General features: G+C 46.0%; 1 protein-coding gene across 1 annotated transcript in view; it reads right to left on the reverse strand.

Annotated features, from left to right (window-relative positions):
• Positions 1–403: 403 nt before the first annotated feature.
• LOC138467492 (heme-binding protein 2-like) overlaps positions 404–19,536 on the reverse strand; it is a 77,167-nt gene continuing 58,034 nt past the window's right edge. The window contains exons 3-4 of the mRNA XM_069607534.1: positions 16,112–16,286; positions 404–821 (exon numbers count right to left, since the gene is read on the reverse strand). Coding sequence (XP_069463635.1) covers positions 647–821; positions 16,112–16,286 — 350 coding nt within the window. The 3' untranslated portion in view covers positions 404–646. The remainder of the gene's footprint in view (positions 822–16,111; positions 16,287–19,536) is intronic.

A 19,536-nucleotide genomic window follows, 5' to 3' on the forward strand; every position in this document is an offset into this window, starting at 1 on the left:
CAAAGCCTTACGCTTGGCTGATCAAGTATCTTGAAAAGCTCCCATCTGAAGAGACTCTGGTAGAGGTGACAATGTCCTGTTTGTCTCCCCGACTGTGTGGAACACTTCTGATCTACATTTGCCAGGCCGTCTATTTTATCCAATGCAAAAGACTACTTAAGCCCTGGCAAGACACCATAGCCTGAAACTTGTTCGTCTTTCATGCCTCTGTGCAAAGCTGCCTTTTCATGACCATAGCACCTAGCAACAATTTACTTTGTGGTGTGGACTTTGAAGGTTATGACTCCAATCATGCTGGGTGCCCCCCCAACCCTGGCACACCGGCTAAACACACACACACACACACACACACTTCCTTCAATGTTATAGTTCTACCGTCTGCATTACAAAATTACAATTAACATTTTACTTTGGTAAAATATTTTATTATTTTAAAGAACAGATATTCCACAAGTATAGTTATTACATATATTCATTGGTTAATAAACTTTAGGTTAACAGTGTCATTCTGCTTTCCTAGGTCCCAAAATAAAGAAATGTTTTGGAAAAAGGCCACATTCAAAAGTGTACAAGTAAGACTAGAAGAGATTAAGGGCACATTAAGGACGTTTTCACTTTTCACAAGCCAAACTGTCATTGTGTTCAATCACTCGGCTATGTACCAGACTTCATTGTGCCTGTTGATTAGCATAAAGGGTGCATCATAACCCGCCGTCAGGAAGGAGTCTTCTTTAAATGCCTTTCCTAGCGCCTTCAGCTCCTCTGACAAGCTCTTTGCCTTGTCAATGTAATCACTTTTAAAGGCAAATCCACCAAACGACCTGTGAAAATAATTAGAGGTTTTACTTAAGAGTGCTCCCCCATTTTTGGCAGTTTGACTTCTGATCAGTTCTTCGCATGTATGCACCAAAAGTATAAGCTGCCCAAGGGACATACAACTGTTACATTCCTTGTCCAGTGGAGGACCTGCCAGCAAGAGAAGTGCTTTGGTGAGAATGTATCTATATAAATGTACCAACTCAAACCACAAAACACCAGTGAGCCAACACTTACATTGTAGGACTATCAGTCATGGTATAGAAAGGTTGCCTCTGAAATACCACACCCAGAAACACGTGGTATCTCAGCTAGTACTTGATCAAAATAAATTTTAAAAACTGCAGAGAATACAATATCTGGCACTGGCCAACTTTAAGGCAATCACATCAACTGCGCCAGAACACTACTTGCCAGGATCACCTCAGATAGCTGCGACACTCTAGTGTTCAGAACCCCTAATGAGGGAGGACCCAAGATGTTGATAATTGAATCTTCGAGGTCTACGCTCAAACGTTTGCTGCTCTTTATCAAGCATGAAGCACACCAAGGTAACCGCTAACTTTGCGCCATTCATACTTTGGTAACACATTTTGTATTAGCCACATTATATGCAAGTGAGCCATTAGCAAGCAGGCGGCTCATTTAGTTCGCATTGGACATAGGGAAATTAGAAGCGTAACTAGTAACATCTTTGGACTTTGTGCGGGGTAGCTGCGAAGTAGCACACACTGCTTCCAAGCTGTGCTTTTGAATCCATTTCAATGAGTTTGTCGGGTAACATGCAATTCTTCCAATTTCCTAGGTCACACTTTGGAGTTTCTTATGCCTAATTTGGTGAACCTAATATGTGCATCAGTTCTCTTTATAAATAACGTGCGACTTCTTCAAGTAGGATCCCCCCCTGCCATTTGCTTCACCCCACCAACTTTAAAGTGAAAATAATGTTTAATAAGGTTTAACAACAAAAAAAAAAAAAACAACACTGGGTTTCTTCGTTACAGCTCCCTTCATACCCTTCTGAACCTTCACTGGTGTAGTCGGCAGCAATTCTCCCTTTGTCTTCACCACTGCTTTCTGTATCCTTACTCAATCACCTTTTCCCAAACTCTGTTCCTCTGCCCCTCTTACAGTCTAGTTTCTCATTTCATCAGACCATCTCCTCACATCCACCGTCATGCTTTTTACCCTTTCCAACGAGGGAAGCCACACCACCTTATTGGGTCCCTTACCACCTCGCATCAACTGAAAGGGAACTGCTCCTGTGACTGCACGAGGCGACCAATCGATCCAAGCCTCAGACACTGGAAAGTAACCTGAAAGACCTAGGCTTATGGTAGACATGCGGAGAACGAGACACGTCAAAGAAAGGAACTATTCCTTTAATTCACACGTTCACAGCATAAACATCTCATCTGCTGGACTCCAGCAACTTGAGAGTATATCTAGTATCGATGGGCGACATAACGATCTCAGACCATGGAGTAGAACTGACAATTACTGAAATGCTAGAGCGTGGAATTGGACCCTTTTGTAGCCAAAGAAATAGAAATATACGTATAGTGGAATACTTTCAACACAACCACTCACTCGCACGTTTTCAAATATTAGATGGGATGCTTTTAAACACTCATCTGGGAGGATGGGGTGGGACGACAAGTATTGGCTTCAAAATCTGCTCTCTAAGAGCACGAGAGGCTCGAAAGAGCTGAAGAGTTTTGACGACGGTTTTTTATTTTTTTTTTTAAAAAACAGCACCAGGAAAGACTGGAGAAAACGTTCACTAGTCGGAGGAGAGTTAAATACAATGTACTTGAATAAGGCAAACATGACTAAGCATAAATAATTCTACAGGAGTCCACAAGGCCGGCAGTTTTCTAGCGAAATACCTCAGAGCTAAAGAAAATTGCAGATACAGACAATAAGGGACACAAAAAGGGCATATATTATTCCATGAGGGTAAATTATGTCATCTGAAGTTTCCATAATAAAATCATGAGGCCAATGCAACAGAAAAAGCAGAACAAAAACAAATATACCAATGACACACGGCTTATGAGGATGTCCAAGAAACAGTTGAACAAGACAAATCATGAGAGGATAGCTCAGCAGCAACGTGCTCGCCTTGGGAGCAAGACGACACGGTGCGCTTAGAAAGCTCCGAGTATTAAGCGCGTTATAAATAACCTATCATTCAATTCAGGAGGAGGAAATATTAAAAGCCAATACAATCTTAAAAATAAAGCGCCAGGACCAGACGGCTTCACAGGACAATTTTATAAGGTTTTCCTCAACTTGTCTTTTAGGGGAATTACGCAACTCCCTCAGACAACCATTCAGACCATACCCAGATGACAGCATTGTAGGGATACAGCATTCATTGATTGAACAACTAAGCTGACTGCAACCTCGAAGAATGCGGATGATGTCACTACCGTCATGACAGATACGTTAGGCTAAAGCTACACACACTTTAGTTTATTGCAGATGGACACGAAACAAATGCTTGCAACTCACATAGGACGGACACTTATCCCTTTTGCTACGCAGAAAAGACACCAGATACATATGAATGGCTTGCCTGCGCTTAAATCGCAACTAACATGGACAGCCAACCGAATAAAGATGGAAGGTATAGGTACATTGGAGTGAATGGGAAAAGCAAGACTAACTTCAGAATACAGGCAAAGGTTGACAGACTGATTATGCTGAAGCATGCAGACAAAGCTTGCAGTGCAGACACTGTGCACAGCCTCATCAAGGACAAGTAGGGAAGGAAGGTTTCCAGTTAACAGAGGAGATAGCAGAAGAGATCATAGATCTTCAAGGAGTGTCAAAAATCTTCATTGCAAGCAGGAGAGCTCCATTTCGTGGTCCCTACACGTGACCTGAATCTATGAGACAGAGCCTATTCATTTGAGGCAGACTGATAAGACTGATCCCATCGAACCACAGACAGGATCAAAGTTGAAGGGTCTGTCTCAGGGCCTAGACGGTAGGAGGTAACATTTTGGGAACATCCAGCACCTTCAGGGTCGTTCCCACTACCTTTAGTAGTAGCACCTAGCCTGATAACTGTCCAAGGCTGAGAGGACCCGTCCTGTCCAATCCCTAAACACCTTCCACGCAAAGCATAAACTATGTGGCAATGGCCAATCATCTTTATTCTAACTTGTAACATTGTATTCTTGACACAGAGGAGCCACCAGATATGGCTTACCCAATGATAGTACTAACCCCTTATGGAACCTATATGTCATTTACACGATTAACCAATCCATTCACCGGTTACATTTTTTGGAATGTAAATTGTTTTGCGACATCAGAAGCCAAAATAAAATGGGAAGACATTCGACTGGAGTGCGAGAGCTTGTGAAGAGTTTTGCGTTGTTCATGTTGCGATCCCTGTCATTTTAACTGTTAAGACAGTCAACTTTACAAGTAAACTGGGAGTCTGCCCATAGTTCCCCTGCCACTGCATTACAAGGTATTTCCAAAAGGTAACATAGATCACCCGATGTCCACCTTTGCATAAAGGGATGTAAAACATTGTGTAAATGTATCATTTCTATCTTTGGATTCAGCAACGGTATATCCTTCTAAGTATTTAATTCCAGAGATTATGGTCTTAATGCGTTTGGAACATACTATTCGTGCTGGACTGACTTCGTCCTTCAGCCTCGACATCTCAGTGCCAATATGGGGTGATTTATATACTGCATTATTTCTCAGTCAGTCAAGGAGTGAAATGCAAGGAGCTTGGCTTTAATTGTACCTACTATTACGTTTGATGGAAATATACTGTATTGATGTTCAAGCCCATGCGTGTATTCTCAGAGGTCAGCAGTTAATTTCTAATTTTCTTATGTATACCACTGCTGGCGGATAATGCCACTCCTCACAAAACTACCTTAAACGTCTTCCAGATTGTTGAGAATAAGGGTACAGACCCCAAATTAAATTCCAAAATTGTGGTGTTTTCATCAGTCAGTGATGGTAAATTCCAGAGATGGAGTCATGACGAATAAGTAACCCTGCAGCAATATGAAGGGATAGAACACCGAGTGGTCAGAGTAGGTGTGAGGTAGCAATGATCAGGAATATATGGGCGCCAACAAGGATGGTATGATCCAACAGTCTCAGGTGCTGATAAATATAGTATTTCTTATAATGAGGATGTGTGTATCTCCATATGTCTGCTAATTCAAGAATAGAAATAATTTGGGTAATAGCCTTACAGCTGTAGCTTTTGTTTTTTTTAGTAGAGCAGTCCAATTCAATCTCATTTAGTATTAAAATGACCACCCCACATAGTGACAAAATCTGCCTCCATGATACACATATTGGCTACGCTATTGTAAAATTAGGGATTATCTAGATTGGCCCATAGGAGCTGATTAGCAATACTTGAGCCCAAAGTAAGATTCCCAAAACCAGCACATCTTCCATTAGGGTCTATACAGGTTTTAATGCACTGAAATTGTAGAGAATGGCATTTTAATGTTAATACTCCTCGTGCTTGTGAGAAATGTGTGCTGCATCGATTAGCTCCCCCCCACCCCCGCCCAACCTTCAGCTCAGTTCCTTACACGTTTTAGGATGCAGTAGATGGAGCATGCATTTCTAGCAGCACTCTTTTAGGGGAGTGCCGTTCAATATATGCCATCCATTTTCTAGCTTTAACCTGGTTATTCCAAGTAAGGAATGAAAATGGTAGCTAACATTTTGCTGTTGTCGCAGTATCAGGTGTAGTTATAGTCTTCTTTTGAGCAAAACCACATCCATTGAATTGTTCTTGATGCACATATCCATTTTAAAGCCCAGAAAAATTCCACCTCCACATAATGGTGATACCCAAACTTAACAAGACAAACTGATAAATCATAGATGCATCCCATCGCGGGTTATGTTGAGAAACTCTTATCCATTATTCTTACTGGCATTGGCAACGTTGTAACAGTAAGTTCAGCCAAATGAGTTTGGGAGCACAGTAACTTCAGACATTAGTGGAAGTAGAGGGTCCAGGAAGTGAAGATACAATCAATATATTCACTATAATAAAGGATATGGCTTCAGAAGGAGACGTAAAAAGTAACTGGAATCCATGCTGAATTCTCATTCTAGCAGGAAAACATTGCGTAAGGGGACTTCTGTTCTTGCAACATTCGTTGTGCTGAATGTAAGGTTTTGTATCATCTGCACAGTCGGAAAATGTTTTATTGCATCCCGCCCATTCCCTTGCTAATTCCAAAATCAAATCTCCCTCTCTAGCTACTATAGCGAGAGGGGGCATCCCAGTTTAGGCTTCAGAACCTAGGAGTGACGCAAGGGTTCAAGTAGAACCTGTGGCTAAGAAAGAACATAGCAGTTCAACAAAGAGGGCCCTTAGAAGTATTTTCTGGTAACCCGATTATTAATTTCTTTCTTCTGGATCTTGACCAAATGTTCACATTGTTGATTAATAGTGGAAAGGTCTTTTCTTTGTACACATCTTGCTGTATCCAGTCTATTGACATGATTCTTCTGCATGTCACTTAGCTGCTGTGATTTTCTTCCCCTACCTTCGTCTGCAATAAATTGGTGGGGAAGCAAGATCTAGCTTGATATTTATAGCTGCAATCTCTTCCCTGCATGCTTTTTGATTGCGGTTCAGAGCACAACACTAGTATCTTTGTAGGTGGATGCATTTGCAATGGCAAGTTAAATAGAGTCCCCAAAAGGCAAGCTCTTGGCAGGGGTGCTGGTGTAGGAATCGATTGAACCACCAGGTATTCTGCCCGACCATCTGGTAATTTGCTAGAGCTTTAGTTTTACAGTGTTAAAGGTTACTATGGCCTCCAGTGCCAATGATGTACTGTATGTGGCATCATATGTGTTCTCAAAATGGTAATACAATAGGTTGATTCCTATTAGCAAGGGCACAGGTGAGCTTGTTTTTCCATCTGTGCAGCTGTAAATATAATATTTTATTGGCAGTGCAATTTGAGAGACAATAAGTGCCTTGGCGCAAAGGTTTTCTTAGAGGACTACGCTCTGCTCTCCACTTACGCCAACCAGATATTGGTGGGAATGAAGGGGTGGAGGTGGGCTATATCTCTCAGGTTACATACATTATAGACTTAAACCATTCAGCTGCAGATCCTGCCTTACTAAGATCTTTTAGTTCCAGGCAGCACAGCCATCAATCAGCATACAGTGATACACTGATCTTACAGTTGCAGAGCCATTATGCAGGTACCTGAACCATAAAGACTTATGCCACAGACAGAGGAGCTATTCATGGTACCACTTCTCTGCTCAGAACTAATGCTTGTACCTAGTTCACTCCCTGATCATCTTCACTCCTGTTGAGTAAAGACAGTGAATCCAGCTGCTCTTCCCTTTTCAGCATCCTATGCCAGATTCTACTGCAGAATCCAGATACCTCCAGTCTTGATGCGTTGTGCTTCTCGCAGCAGGGAAACACTCTTGCTCTGGACCAGTCCATCCTAATTAACTCATTGCCTTTGATGGCGTCTCAGGTTTAGGGTTGCTAATCCTTATTCTGTTACTACAAACATGTTAGTCTTATTCTCATATATACAAATCCTGTGGATGTTTGAGTCTTCAGAATTTTAGCACCCAGCCCCATTTGTTTAAAGCACACACCTGGCTCAAGAGCAGAGGAGCACTGTACAAGGTGCGGGTAGCCACCATTTGGGCTGGCATCTTTAACACTAGCGCAGTACTGCGAGTTGGGGTCTTTGCGTAGATATGTGCGTCCATTGGAATTAGTCCTTGGTCGGGCTGTTAAAAGCCAGGTTAACCTTGCCTTCTACATATAGCCCTCTATACCAGTTCACTCGTCCTGCATCACCTGGACGGCTACTCTTGGTACCGCTTTCAGCCCGATTATTCCCTTGCACCTGCAGCATCTTCTCCATCTCCTTCCAAAGCTGCTACCTCCTTATTGCTGAAGCATAAGGTCTCCTCTCTCCAGCAACCAAAGTGGCTAGGCAACCACGTGCACCAATAGCGTTCCTCAAACCTCTCTAGACGCAGCACAGTTCCTGCTCTCCCCTCTTGCCATATTTGAAGCTGGTCCCCTTACCTTGACGTTATTTAGCCCTCTCCCATAGGCATTTTCTCACTATGCACCTCTGCTGGGAATGCTCAGATGTTCAAAGTAAGGTGGGTTAGGCTTACGCTTGAGGGCACCGACACACAAGGAATTTCTATTTCAGTACACCAATAAAGATTAAATTGTGTTTTTTCGTATATGTTGGAATGTACCTAACGCACAGATATTTACTGTTAGGAGCACATGGCCATTCTTTTATTGTAATTTTCCCTTGAAAACAGGGGTGGATAAAACGCAGTTCTGCTTCAAGTTTTTTATGCTCAATAGTCGGGGCTTTAGAGCAAAACCGTCAGAAGTGCACAGGTCGAGGTATTGGGGCTCCATATTTAAACTAGGTCTTGCAGTCCTAGCTGCAATGCTGGGGGTCTCCACGGTATGGTGTGGGGGCCTGCACAGGCCCAAGGTCGCAGCGCGGGGAGAAAGGAAGTTGTGACTCGTATGTTGGCTGCATAAAACTGGACTGGCGACCGCCAGATCCGGTGATTCTTTATTTTCCGCCCCCGACATGTGACCTGGTCTCCCAGGACATCACACTAGCCAAGCTTCAGGACTCGTGGCAAAGAGGCCCGGAAGGCATCAGTTTCCCAAGATTGTGCAAATAGTTTCAGCCCAGCCAGCCTGCCCACCATAGTGAAATGGGGATTCTCCAGCGAGTGGCGTAATAATTTACATTGCTTATATAAATTCATTAATGCAGAGTCGGGATATGCACGCAGACAACAGGCTCGTACTGGCCTACAGTGCAATAGGCCCATGGCGGAATCAAAAACACAAAATGCTGACGTGGGCCAGTTTTTTGGGTGAAAGTGGGCCACTTTTTGGCCAATGTGGGCTAGTTTGGAGTTACTTCACTATGCGGCTAGTAGTTGTGACCAGTGTTGCTGAATAAATATGCTTTAAAATGCACAATTTGCATCACATTTTATCCCAAAAAAAGCTCCTTGGGTAGAAAACAGTGTCACAAAAGGAATGAATAGCCATTTGCAACTGTGTGACACTTTTTCATTGGTGCCCGAGACAATTTTATGACCCAGTCCAAACCTGGCAGACAGCGCAATTAATTGTATCAAATTAAACAAACAGCAATGGGGGAAATGAAACATTTGGCTTGCAGTTTCTACACGTACCTTCCAGACTCCGTGGAGTGCTTTTGTATCCATTTTATAAAATTAATCGTCCGAGCTCTGCTGAGGGTGAACAGTGCAACTCACTTTGATAAATGAGCAGATCACTGGAAATGTTACTCCACGGCCGGCTGCTCACAACACCTCTGAAAAGCTGGTAACAGTCACCCCCTTCTCTGCAGCTGCCCCACATTCTCCAGGACATCAAGTTCTCTTCGGCCTGCAGGCCTTGGTATTCTCCTTCATGGAGTGTGAGAGGGAGTGACTTTTACTGGGCACGCTCGTGACAGCATGCTGGGGCCAAGAAAAAAATAAATGAAAACCATACCAACCTCCACGACCTGCTGCGTCTCGTGTGGCGACTAGAAGCACTCGCACAGGCTGGAGTGGTCAGGACATTGACATCGGGGTTGCGGCTCCCACCGAGTGCTCAAGCGCCCTAGGCCCTTCCGAGTGATTTGGTGGTGTGGGCCCCACTTCTTTTCCAGCTATTAAGATGCACAGGGCACCAGCGCTGGATGCCACGCAGAGGGCCACAGCTCGAGATCACCCAGCTGCTTGTCTGCCAGAGGTTCGCTCAGTTGCCACTTGCACGCCACTATGCCTGATGGCCACGGTGAAAAAGTGGAGGTAGGAAAAAATACCCCATCAACAAGGAGCCCTATTCCCCTCCTACACCCCCCCAACAGAACTGTATGTGCCGGGTACCCCTTCGAGTTTAGGCTCACGCCGGACATTGTGGGTCGAACGCTAGACATGTACTTTGATGCCACTGGAGATTTGAGTCACCATGCAAAAAAACGCTGGACCCTAAGGCAAATTCTGCAGGAGCCAGGGATCACACTGCCACAGGTATTGGCCATTTGCACAGACTCTTAGTGGTCAGGGCAACCAAGACATCAAGTTGGAGCAAGTGTGTGGTGGGGGAAACCATGAACCAAAAAGACTGAGAAGTCCCCGCGGGTTAAGAAGGATAACCGTGGTGGGGGCACGTCTGCTTGCCCCCAATGTGGGTAGGACCTCCCTCACCCAGAAGGCTGCCTGGCAAAAGGTCAGGTCTGTGGCAGATGTTGAATCGCCAACCATTTTTCAAGTCTGTCATGCCCCGGTTCCAGTATTGCACTCGAGGGGAGCAGTGAGGTCAAGATAGCAATTCCAGAGAATGCCCCAGAAAGTGGTGCAAGTAGAGCAGCCCGAAGAGGTGGTCGACCAGCCAAGCGATGGTGAAGAATAAGACATCTTTCTCATCTCCAGCGTGCTAGAGTTGGAGAAAAAGGGAAAACAAAACGCTAGCCAAATTGTGTGGTTCAAGTTCATGGTACCAACATTCCCATGCTCGTGGGAGCTTTGGTGAATGGGATGGCTGAGGCTCACTACCGCCTGTTGCGGGAGGCTCTGCTGCTGCAGACTACCGACGTCCAAATATTTTGAGTTTGGAGGGAAACGTCAGTGGACATTAGACCGAGTTTGTCACACCAGGCCAGCAGGAGGGTGAAATCAAAGCAAGATTTTGTCGCCAAAGGTCAGGATGGGACTTTACTGGGCTGTATGGCAGCAGAAGCCCTGCACATTGTGAACTGGACCATTTCAAGAATGTGTTTACAAGCATTGTCATGATGAAAGGAGCTCCTGTCCACCTGCACATCGATTAGTCAGTATAACACATGGCACTGAAACACAGGAGAGTCCCATTTCATCTCAGGGAAAAGGTGGAACAGGAGTTGGATAAATGTGTACCAATGGACATCGAGAAGGTGTCTCCCACTTGGATTGCTAGAAAACCTAAGCAACCAGACTCTACACATTTGTGCCTCCCCAAAGGAGCCATAAACATATCGCCCCTACTATTAATGACATTGTAGGGGCGAATTAAATTGGGTCTCACAGCCTCAAGGTAGATCACCACCTGCACGACACACAATACAGGTACAAACACCTGAAGTCTGGAATTTTGTCAGAAGCAGTGGTGTTTCAAAATGCTGTAAGAGGTGCGTTGGCTGGTCTCCGTGGGGCTATTATCAGCAACGACATATTGGGAGTTCGCTGGGTATGAGAGCGATCATCTGGAGTGACTGGAAAAGGTGCTAGCGTGGATCAGCTCACTGAGTTTTGGGGATTTGTGTTCCAAGAGGTATGTATTTCTACAGATCCGGCTAAGGTCAGAGACATACAAGAGGCCTGGGCCCCTAAATGTGGCCAAAGTTTTCTTGGGATGGTCACTTATTGCAGGAGGTTCATACAGAACTTGGCTACCATCTCGGAGCCCCTTTGAAATCTCAAAAAACCAAACAAAAAAATAAAGTCTGTACCTGCCAGTGGACACCTCTGAACAGGACGCATTCGATAATATCAAGAGTGCACTCACGGCTAACAGAGCTATGGCATTTTATTCTCCCCGCCCCCTCTCAAGAAGACAGATTGTGGTGGATGCAAGCCCGTTTGACCAAGGAACAGTTCTGAATGGGGGTGAGACAAGTGGAATATGCAAGTAGGGCGTTGTCGGACACAGGGCAGAATTACTCAGATTGTAAGGGAGGCGTTGGCAGTGTTGTGGGGCTGTAAGCCTTTTCATTTGTACGTTTATGACAAGTTTGATGGATTACAAGCCCCAGATTCCCATCTTGCTCAGGTCCTCATCCAAACCTCCTGCCAGGATCAGGAAATGGCTGCTGGCCAGGAAGTAATAGGATGTCAAGCGGATACAGTCCTGGCACTGATAATGCGGCAGACTATTTGTCTCAACGCCCCCCTGCCAGGAACACGCATGACGAGTCCAGGAGAGGACACAGAAGAGTTTGGTTGCAGAAACTGCCACCCTAACTTGAGTCACTTGACATTAGAGCAGCTTCAGTAGGAGTGTTTGAAGATCATTCAAGAGGCTGTAACTAGTGGGGGCTGGAAAGGCATGCTAGCCAAACTGGATAAACACTCCTGGAGTACGAATGGCCCTCGAGCAACTGTGGAGAATACGAAACAAGCCTTCAGTCACAGACAGGCTAGTGTTGAGGGCCCAAGATGGCGATACCCACCCGAGCTGGGCTCCATGGTCATCAAGGATTAGCAAATACCAAAGCTAGTCTCAGACTGAAAGTATGGTTCCCGGGACTGGAGGACAACGTGAACCAGTTCAAAGGGTGCCTCGGCGTCAAGCGACTGTACCCGTCCTCAAAGAGCCAAATATCAAGTCAATGGAAAGAAGCTGTCGACGCAGGGACAAGGTGCATCTGAACTTGATTTACCAAAACCAAAAGGTCCACCTCCACCAAAGTGTCTCTGCATGTGGATCCAGAGGTGGTTTTGCCATGGACATCCCCCATGGATCTCATTCCAGTGCTAGAAAAGGTGTTTGCTGCCCATGGGTTGCCAAATGAAGTGTGTTCAGATAATGGGCCCCCGTTCCAGAGTGAAGGTCTGGCTGATTTTCTGAGGAGCTGAGAGATTTAACACCAAAAAGTGACTCCAGTAAGGCCCTGGGCAAGGCGTGTGGGACGAGAGCATTATATCAGTTTCTGATGGAATATAGAACACCCCACTGTTCGACAGGTGTGGCACTGGCAGAAGCACTTTTCCAACAATACCCAATAGGGTTTATCCCAGACCCGGTTGACCACAGTCTGGGAATCGACCGAGATGTATTCAAGCAAGAGGGAATAAACAAAGTGTGTTAGACGAGGTCTCATCAGCTAGAAGTTGGTGATGGAGTTCTGGTGCGCTTGAGGCACTCCCAAGGAGAGATGGCCCTCCATCACGAGCCTCATCCCTTCCAAGTGGTGGTTGTGAAAAGGTTGATAACAGTGTCTGATGGCTGAGACACAGTCACAAGGAATTCCAGTTTCTTTAGGAGGCTAATGAGCTTGACAGGGGACGGCCGAGTGACACAAGGCAGGAGAAGTGTGTCCAGTCCGGAGGATGGACGAATGGGGTGAGGATGTAGAGGACACTGACCCTCGCAATGAAAGTGTTGAAATTGCCCAAAGTGATCTCAAGTACGAGGGGAAACCAGAATGAGAGCGTGATAAGCCAGGACAGGAGAGAAGATGCACGTTGAAGGAGTCAAGGCGTCAGCCCACATAGTGTGAGATGACTGGATGAAGATCAGAGGGAACAGCAAGTGACCTTTGTGGACTGCCTTGTTATTGTTTTAGTCCCCTTTAAGAGCCAGTGCCTGAGCACGTCATCTCAATGCCTAAATAGGGAATCACACGTTTGAGTGCATGAGCGGAGCCCATGAAGCATATATTGGTGTGTTCTATTGATAAGTGTTGACAAGTGCCGGGGCTCGGCCCCAGAAAACACTGGCACAAATTAAGCACTGCATATCAGTTTGTGCTTACTGCTTTTACAAAATATTATACAAACAGGATCGCTTCACTTGGGTGTCGCTAAACACCTACAGAGAACAGACACCCCGCGCCCAGGGACCACACGTTTCGCTCTTAGCTTTCTCCAGGCAGTGGAAAACGTTGGGTGCCACAGGTTGAGGACCAAGCTACGGGTGCATACTCTCAACAGGCAGAGCTAGTACGTTCCAGCACTCTGCCTTGTGTCCACGACTGAACCGCAGTCCCTCCAATGGTCGAAATGCTAGCAGAGGGTCGCAATCACACACGCCAGTGCTAGCAGTAGCCTGCCAGTGTGATCCGATTGCCCCAAAGGCCTCCATAGACACTGGCTGCACTAAAGCCCAATAGTTCCCTTGCTCCACCTGAACTTTTCCAATACGCACTGCCAATTACTGGCCATACAAGGATATTAAATGAAATTAGATAAGGTCAGGGAACCGAAGGACTATGAGGCCATCTTGACGCCTACTCAGCAGTGCCCCCTGTTTGGAGAATTATTCTAGCACCACCACTAGCAGCTAAGTGGACTATTGAGGCACAATGGTCCAAACCAGACCCACACACAAACATGTGGTGGCATAAAGTATGGTACGTATTCCCTGTGGAACGATTAGCAACAGACTTCCGGCCAACCTCTAGTAGATTTCAGGTGAGGGGTGGCAGGTTTAAAATACCCGAGTAATGAATGCAGGTATGCACTTTGACAGACATGCCTCAGAGCCTTGAATATGTTCAGTTTTGATATCCAAGTAGATTAGGAGGATAGCTTGTGCTGCCTCAGAGATTGAGATGAATGAATTGGGCAAGCTGTTTGTATTGTCAAATTATTTGTCTCAATCATCATCTGGGATTTCTTTCTTGCAAACTATTGATGTTGACATGTAATTCACCATGAGGGAATTCCTCAGTGGCCTGGGGAGGATAGGGTGAAGGGGACCAACAATTCTTGCGTGATTTTACTAACACGTGAAAGTTGTCATTATGCTACTCTACATAAAACTTGATAAAGTATGAAAAACCCATGGACAGATTTCACCAAACCATAATCACTGCAGTGTTCCTCTGCTCAACATACAAATACTATTGTAGACTGACCTCTGCCATCAAACTTCCAATCTCTCACATTCTTCGGTCCATCAGGTTTCGGACGTAATTGGCTATTGTAGACACCAACTGGGAGGAGTTTCAGCACACCGAAATACACAATTCACATTATTCTGTCTTTCAATCCGTGGCGCAGTGCTGACATGGGCGGTAACGGCACGCCATCCCGAGCAAAGCAACGGCCTTGGCTCAGGTGGTGGGCCGTTACCGGCCAGCCAATCTCCCGAGAGAAAAAGATGGCCGCCGCCATAGGGAAAAGAGACAAAGCTCTGGTCCCGTTGTGGAGGAGGGCAAGTGGTTGCATGTTGCCTCCTCACATTAGAAAAAGGAATAAAATATATATATACACACACACACACATATACATATACATCTACATCAGAAAGGGAGGAAAAAACGAATCGCACTCCCGCAGGCACAAAAACAGATGCCAGGTTCAATAGAGGTTCGGAAAAAACAACAGACACAGTATAAGAATTACTGATGTCTTTAATGTTTTATCAAATTAAAAAACAGAAGCATCGTGCAGAGAACAAATGCACGACACAAAGCAGCACATAGAAGACAGAACAACAACAGGACGCCTAGGTGTAGCAGCCTGCAAACAACGCGTTTCGCGCTATACTGAGCGCTTGATCACGTGAGGGGGAGAGGGTTGGACAGTGGTAAATACACCATCAACAACAGTCCCTCAACTATGTCGATGGCAACGACTGCTACCAACTAAAAGGGAACAGGGGCGGCTATGTTGGAAGGGAGTGTGTATATATGCTAAAACTGAAGAATTAGAGCACTGTGCTTTGCAAATGCTTGTCAGTGATCAGTAGAGATAAACTAAAACTGACCAAGGTGTAAAATTATAGTGTGCAACACCACAGTCTCCAAATTAGGGAAAAGGCCCCCAAACATGTATCAATACATGCATGGGGACCTTTCTAGACATCAATGCACAGTGCATAAAGTAGCAGTGTGATGACCGCATAGCATGGAAGATGTAATAAGCCACACTCAAAATAAATGAACCAACATTAAAAATCACTCCATGTAAATGCATATATGTATACACACTTTTTAAAAAGTGTGTCAGGTGGGCAGAAAATGTATATTGTCAAACGCTGTTCCAGCCATCTGATTGGCCAACGGTCCTTCACTGGCTGTGAATGTATATACTGTACCTGTAAAGTGGCACCATCTTAAAGAGGCCCTTTTTTAAAGCTCGAAATGCTCTTAATTTTAGAATATGGTTTACAAAATGAAATGTTTTGTATACATACCGACATTCATATATTTAAAAAAAAATGACAAATACAAGAACTTCCAAGAATTCCATTCGGACAATCCGACCCAAGCACAGGTTTCTGATGAAAACGATCGCCAGAATAGGTTTGTTTCCACACTAGTTTAAACGTGATCTTATACTGCATACATTAGAGGTTGCAGGATTTTCTTGTAATCACTGACAAACCAAAGGCTCAAAAAGAAGCTCCTTTCTTTTTTGTTACGTTCTACCTTCAAACGCCACAGCCAACATGGTCTGTATATAGGAGGTATGAAAGGGGATGGAGATCTACTAGTAAACAAAAACGGAAATCCTTTACACTTACTTGACATAAACAGTCTGCACTGGGAGACTTGTAAGATACAACGCAGTGTCATTTGGGGTCGGTGGCTTCTCCTCAGCAAATGGTACAAAGAAAGACATTGTGATGTTGGGAGACAATCCTTTTCCATCTGGAAGAACGTGCACAAGTACCGGAACAGTCATTGGAATTTTCTTTCCTTTAAAATGAAGAAAAAACAGTTTCAATTAATGTAACCACATAAGGTCAGTTTGATAAGTGGGGCAGCAGTAAGTGTTTGGCATAATTCATGTTCCCATGTGCAGTATACCACCACCGATAGGTCTTCCTTCTCATGACACGATGGGGCACGGGGCAAAAAAGTAGACCTTCAAGGCCATTCAGTTTGAACACAACCAAGCAACATGTTCTGGTTGCAATAGTCCCTCTAAGGTTCGCCCCATAGCGCCAACGTTCCAAAATGTGGCACTATTGAGCACATAGATTAAGGCTGCTTCAAGTCAGGGTTTCCATCCGTTCCCCTCCAAAAAATGCCTGTTCGGACCCTAACAGTGAGTGGTTGCAATATATGTCCAGTTTATTGAAAAGGTCATCGGTTCCATAGGATTTTGACCAGAGAATTTGAATAATGATCCACCTCAAGCACTTGCAATCAAGCAGAAGGGGGCAAGTCAACTGATTTGTAGGTCACATCTGTTTGTTAGTGTTAAGATGTGAAGTGGGAGAATGGGAAAACAAGCTCCCCCCAATCTCAAGACCATGGCCTAGAGGATCACGGCCCAGGCACCCCCCACGGGACGAGTTCGTCTATCTACCAGATGACAAAATAACCTGGTTCAGGAACATAAGGGTTTGCCCACCAGCCTGTCCGACTCAAGCCGACACCTGCGGCATGGATGAGCTTGACTAAGACAACAGCCACAAGTATCCACATCGTTAGAGATGCCATAACGACCTAGCCAACTGCCAAGAAAACACGTGCCACCATGCACACTGGTCACACACACCAACATACACGAAGAACATGCTCAGTGCCATGACGTAGGTGACTGACACACCCACTGACGTGCATCGTTTTTTTTTTCACATAGGCCTTTTAATAGTAATGCAGAAACGCAAGATGCCTGAAGACCTCGTGTATACGTTTGCTGACGCTTCTCCCACCACTCGCCCTGTGACGACACCATCATGTATACCTAACACTGCTTGTGACGCCCTGTCAACCCACGATCTCCATACAATGGATTATGTACCGCCACCCATGAACTAGGCCAGAGTAGGCCGCAAGCAAGAGCCTCGTCATGAAAATACTCAGAGCAAGAGTACAAGTGTTGATCATGCAGAACCAGCCCAGCGCCAAGGTTACACCTGTAAAAAAAGCCAAGCCCACAGAAACGAAATACAAATCTAATGTGCAGAATTCTGCTCCAGCTACGGTCTCTCCACACGTGACCAAGCCGATCTGACAAGGTGCCAGACCAACGAGACAGAACGTCGCCTGGGTCCCACGTCTGGGACACAGGTTGCAACAACGAAGCTCAAGATGGACACCTACGGCAATGGGAACGACCTGCTCACAAGCCTATAAGCAGACCTGTATGTTGCCTGCACAAACATAGTTGTACATTGTTGCTAATGACAGGTACACCGCGAGCTGGGATTGACGATGGTCCCAGGCTTGGGGGCTCGCGGGAGAACCAATCAGAACACCGGGGGGCTCATCACTGACATCTGTAGTATTAGCCAATCACCAGGGGTCCCCTTGTAGCAATTTTCAAGTATCTAATAGTAGGGACAGCCCAAGTATACCACCCGACTCATCCTTAACCACTAACATCCTTCTCCATATGTACCCTATACTAACCCTACCACTCGGGGAACAAATCCGGAGTGGCAATAGGTTTTTGCTAACTTTCCCAGGTGACACAGATAGCGCGTCATACTGCTGTAAAAAGGGCCTGTGAGCCCCACTAAGAGTGAGAGTCTGGAAGGACGCGTACGATCCGAGACCCATCCCTGCCGTTGTTATAATAAACAGCAGAACCACCTTGCTCCTTGTGTGCGTCACATACTCCTTTTGGGAAACACGGGAGGAGTTGGGGCCTCCCAGCCCGGAGGTCCACGGACGGCTCTGCCGGCCCCGGGATAATCACCCTGACAAGTTGGAGGCACTGCTGAGATATCTTTAAGGTCTACCTTTGAGTTTTTTTTTTTCTCTAAAGGCCTCTCATTGCGAGGAGGCCCGGCGGCGCGACCCCCTCTGCCGCTGCCCCCTTTTGAGGACTACAGGACCATCGCGGAACTGCGAGAAGACCGGACAGCGCAATCCGGATATTGGCCCTCGGGAGCCAGTTGAGAAGTATCCCGCCCGCGGTTGGCGAGTGTCTAGACGAGGGTGGGTGGCGAGCCGCTTGGAGGGGTGCACGCAGTCGAGTGGCCCGCATCAAGAGAACTTGGCGAGTATGGCACACCCAACGAGCATTGTGAGGGAGGGGGGAGGAATTGTAATGAGGGCTGCGGGAGGTGTTATTACAGTGTGTTGCAAAGATTTGATTAATAGGTTATAGACGAGTGAGCGGTAACAGGACAGGCACAAGGGCTGTCCTCTACTACGTCACAGAAACACGGTGGGTGGAGCCAGAAGGCACCACGTGCGGTTGCTCAGAAACTGGTTGGTCCAGATCGTGGGCACCTGTAGAGGGGGTGTGTGGCTTTCCTATGAATTGGCGTTTTTTAATCAATGAGTAGACGAGGATCCCTATTGATCGAGTAGTCGAAACTCGAAGATGACGTTTTCCTGTAGGAGGTAGCTAGATTGTTGCCAAGTATGGAAGATAATTGGCTGGTTAAGCCCCCCCGGCGAAGGGTGTGTCACACGCAAGGCGACGCAGCGTGTGCAGTCCGATTATAAGAGTGTATTGTTGGTTACCTTGTTCTGGGCATAACAAGAGGACAGCTTTGGGGTTAATGGGGGCAAGAAGTTAACATATTGCGTGCTCTTGATGTCTAAAGATCTTACCGGTAATAGTTGAAAGAGGTTGGCGACGTCACCCGTAGGGCCTTCATAGGACACCTTGACCACATTGCGTTGTTTGAGGGGTGGTAGGGGAGTAAGCAGAGGATAAGGGCAGCATAACAGGTGGGGAGGCCGCGCACGGAGAACGCCGGCCACCCCCAAATATGGGAAGGGTGAAAAAGGGGGAAGTGACCGGGCACGGAGAGCGCCGGCCACGCTGAGTAAGGTGGAAGAAAGAGGGGAGTGGAAAAGGTGGGGCGGCTGTACAAGCACGTCACAAAGGGGGCTTCGTGTGCCGCGGCCACAGGGGGCCGTACCAACAGAATCAAAGGAAGAAAAAAAACAGGAAAAAGGACTGTATACTCTGTTTTACTTTTAGCGGACGGTCGAAAGTCCCCAATCTACGGGGCCAGGTAACGACAGTTGTGCTGAG

The sequence above is a fragment of the Ambystoma mexicanum genome, chromosome 4q (assembly GCF_040938575.1).
Source record: "Ambystoma mexicanum isolate Mex_15411 chromosome 4q, UKY_AmexF1_1, whole genome shotgun sequence".
Lineage (NCBI taxonomy): Eukaryota > Metazoa > Chordata > Amphibia > Caudata > Ambystomatidae > Ambystoma > Ambystoma mexicanum.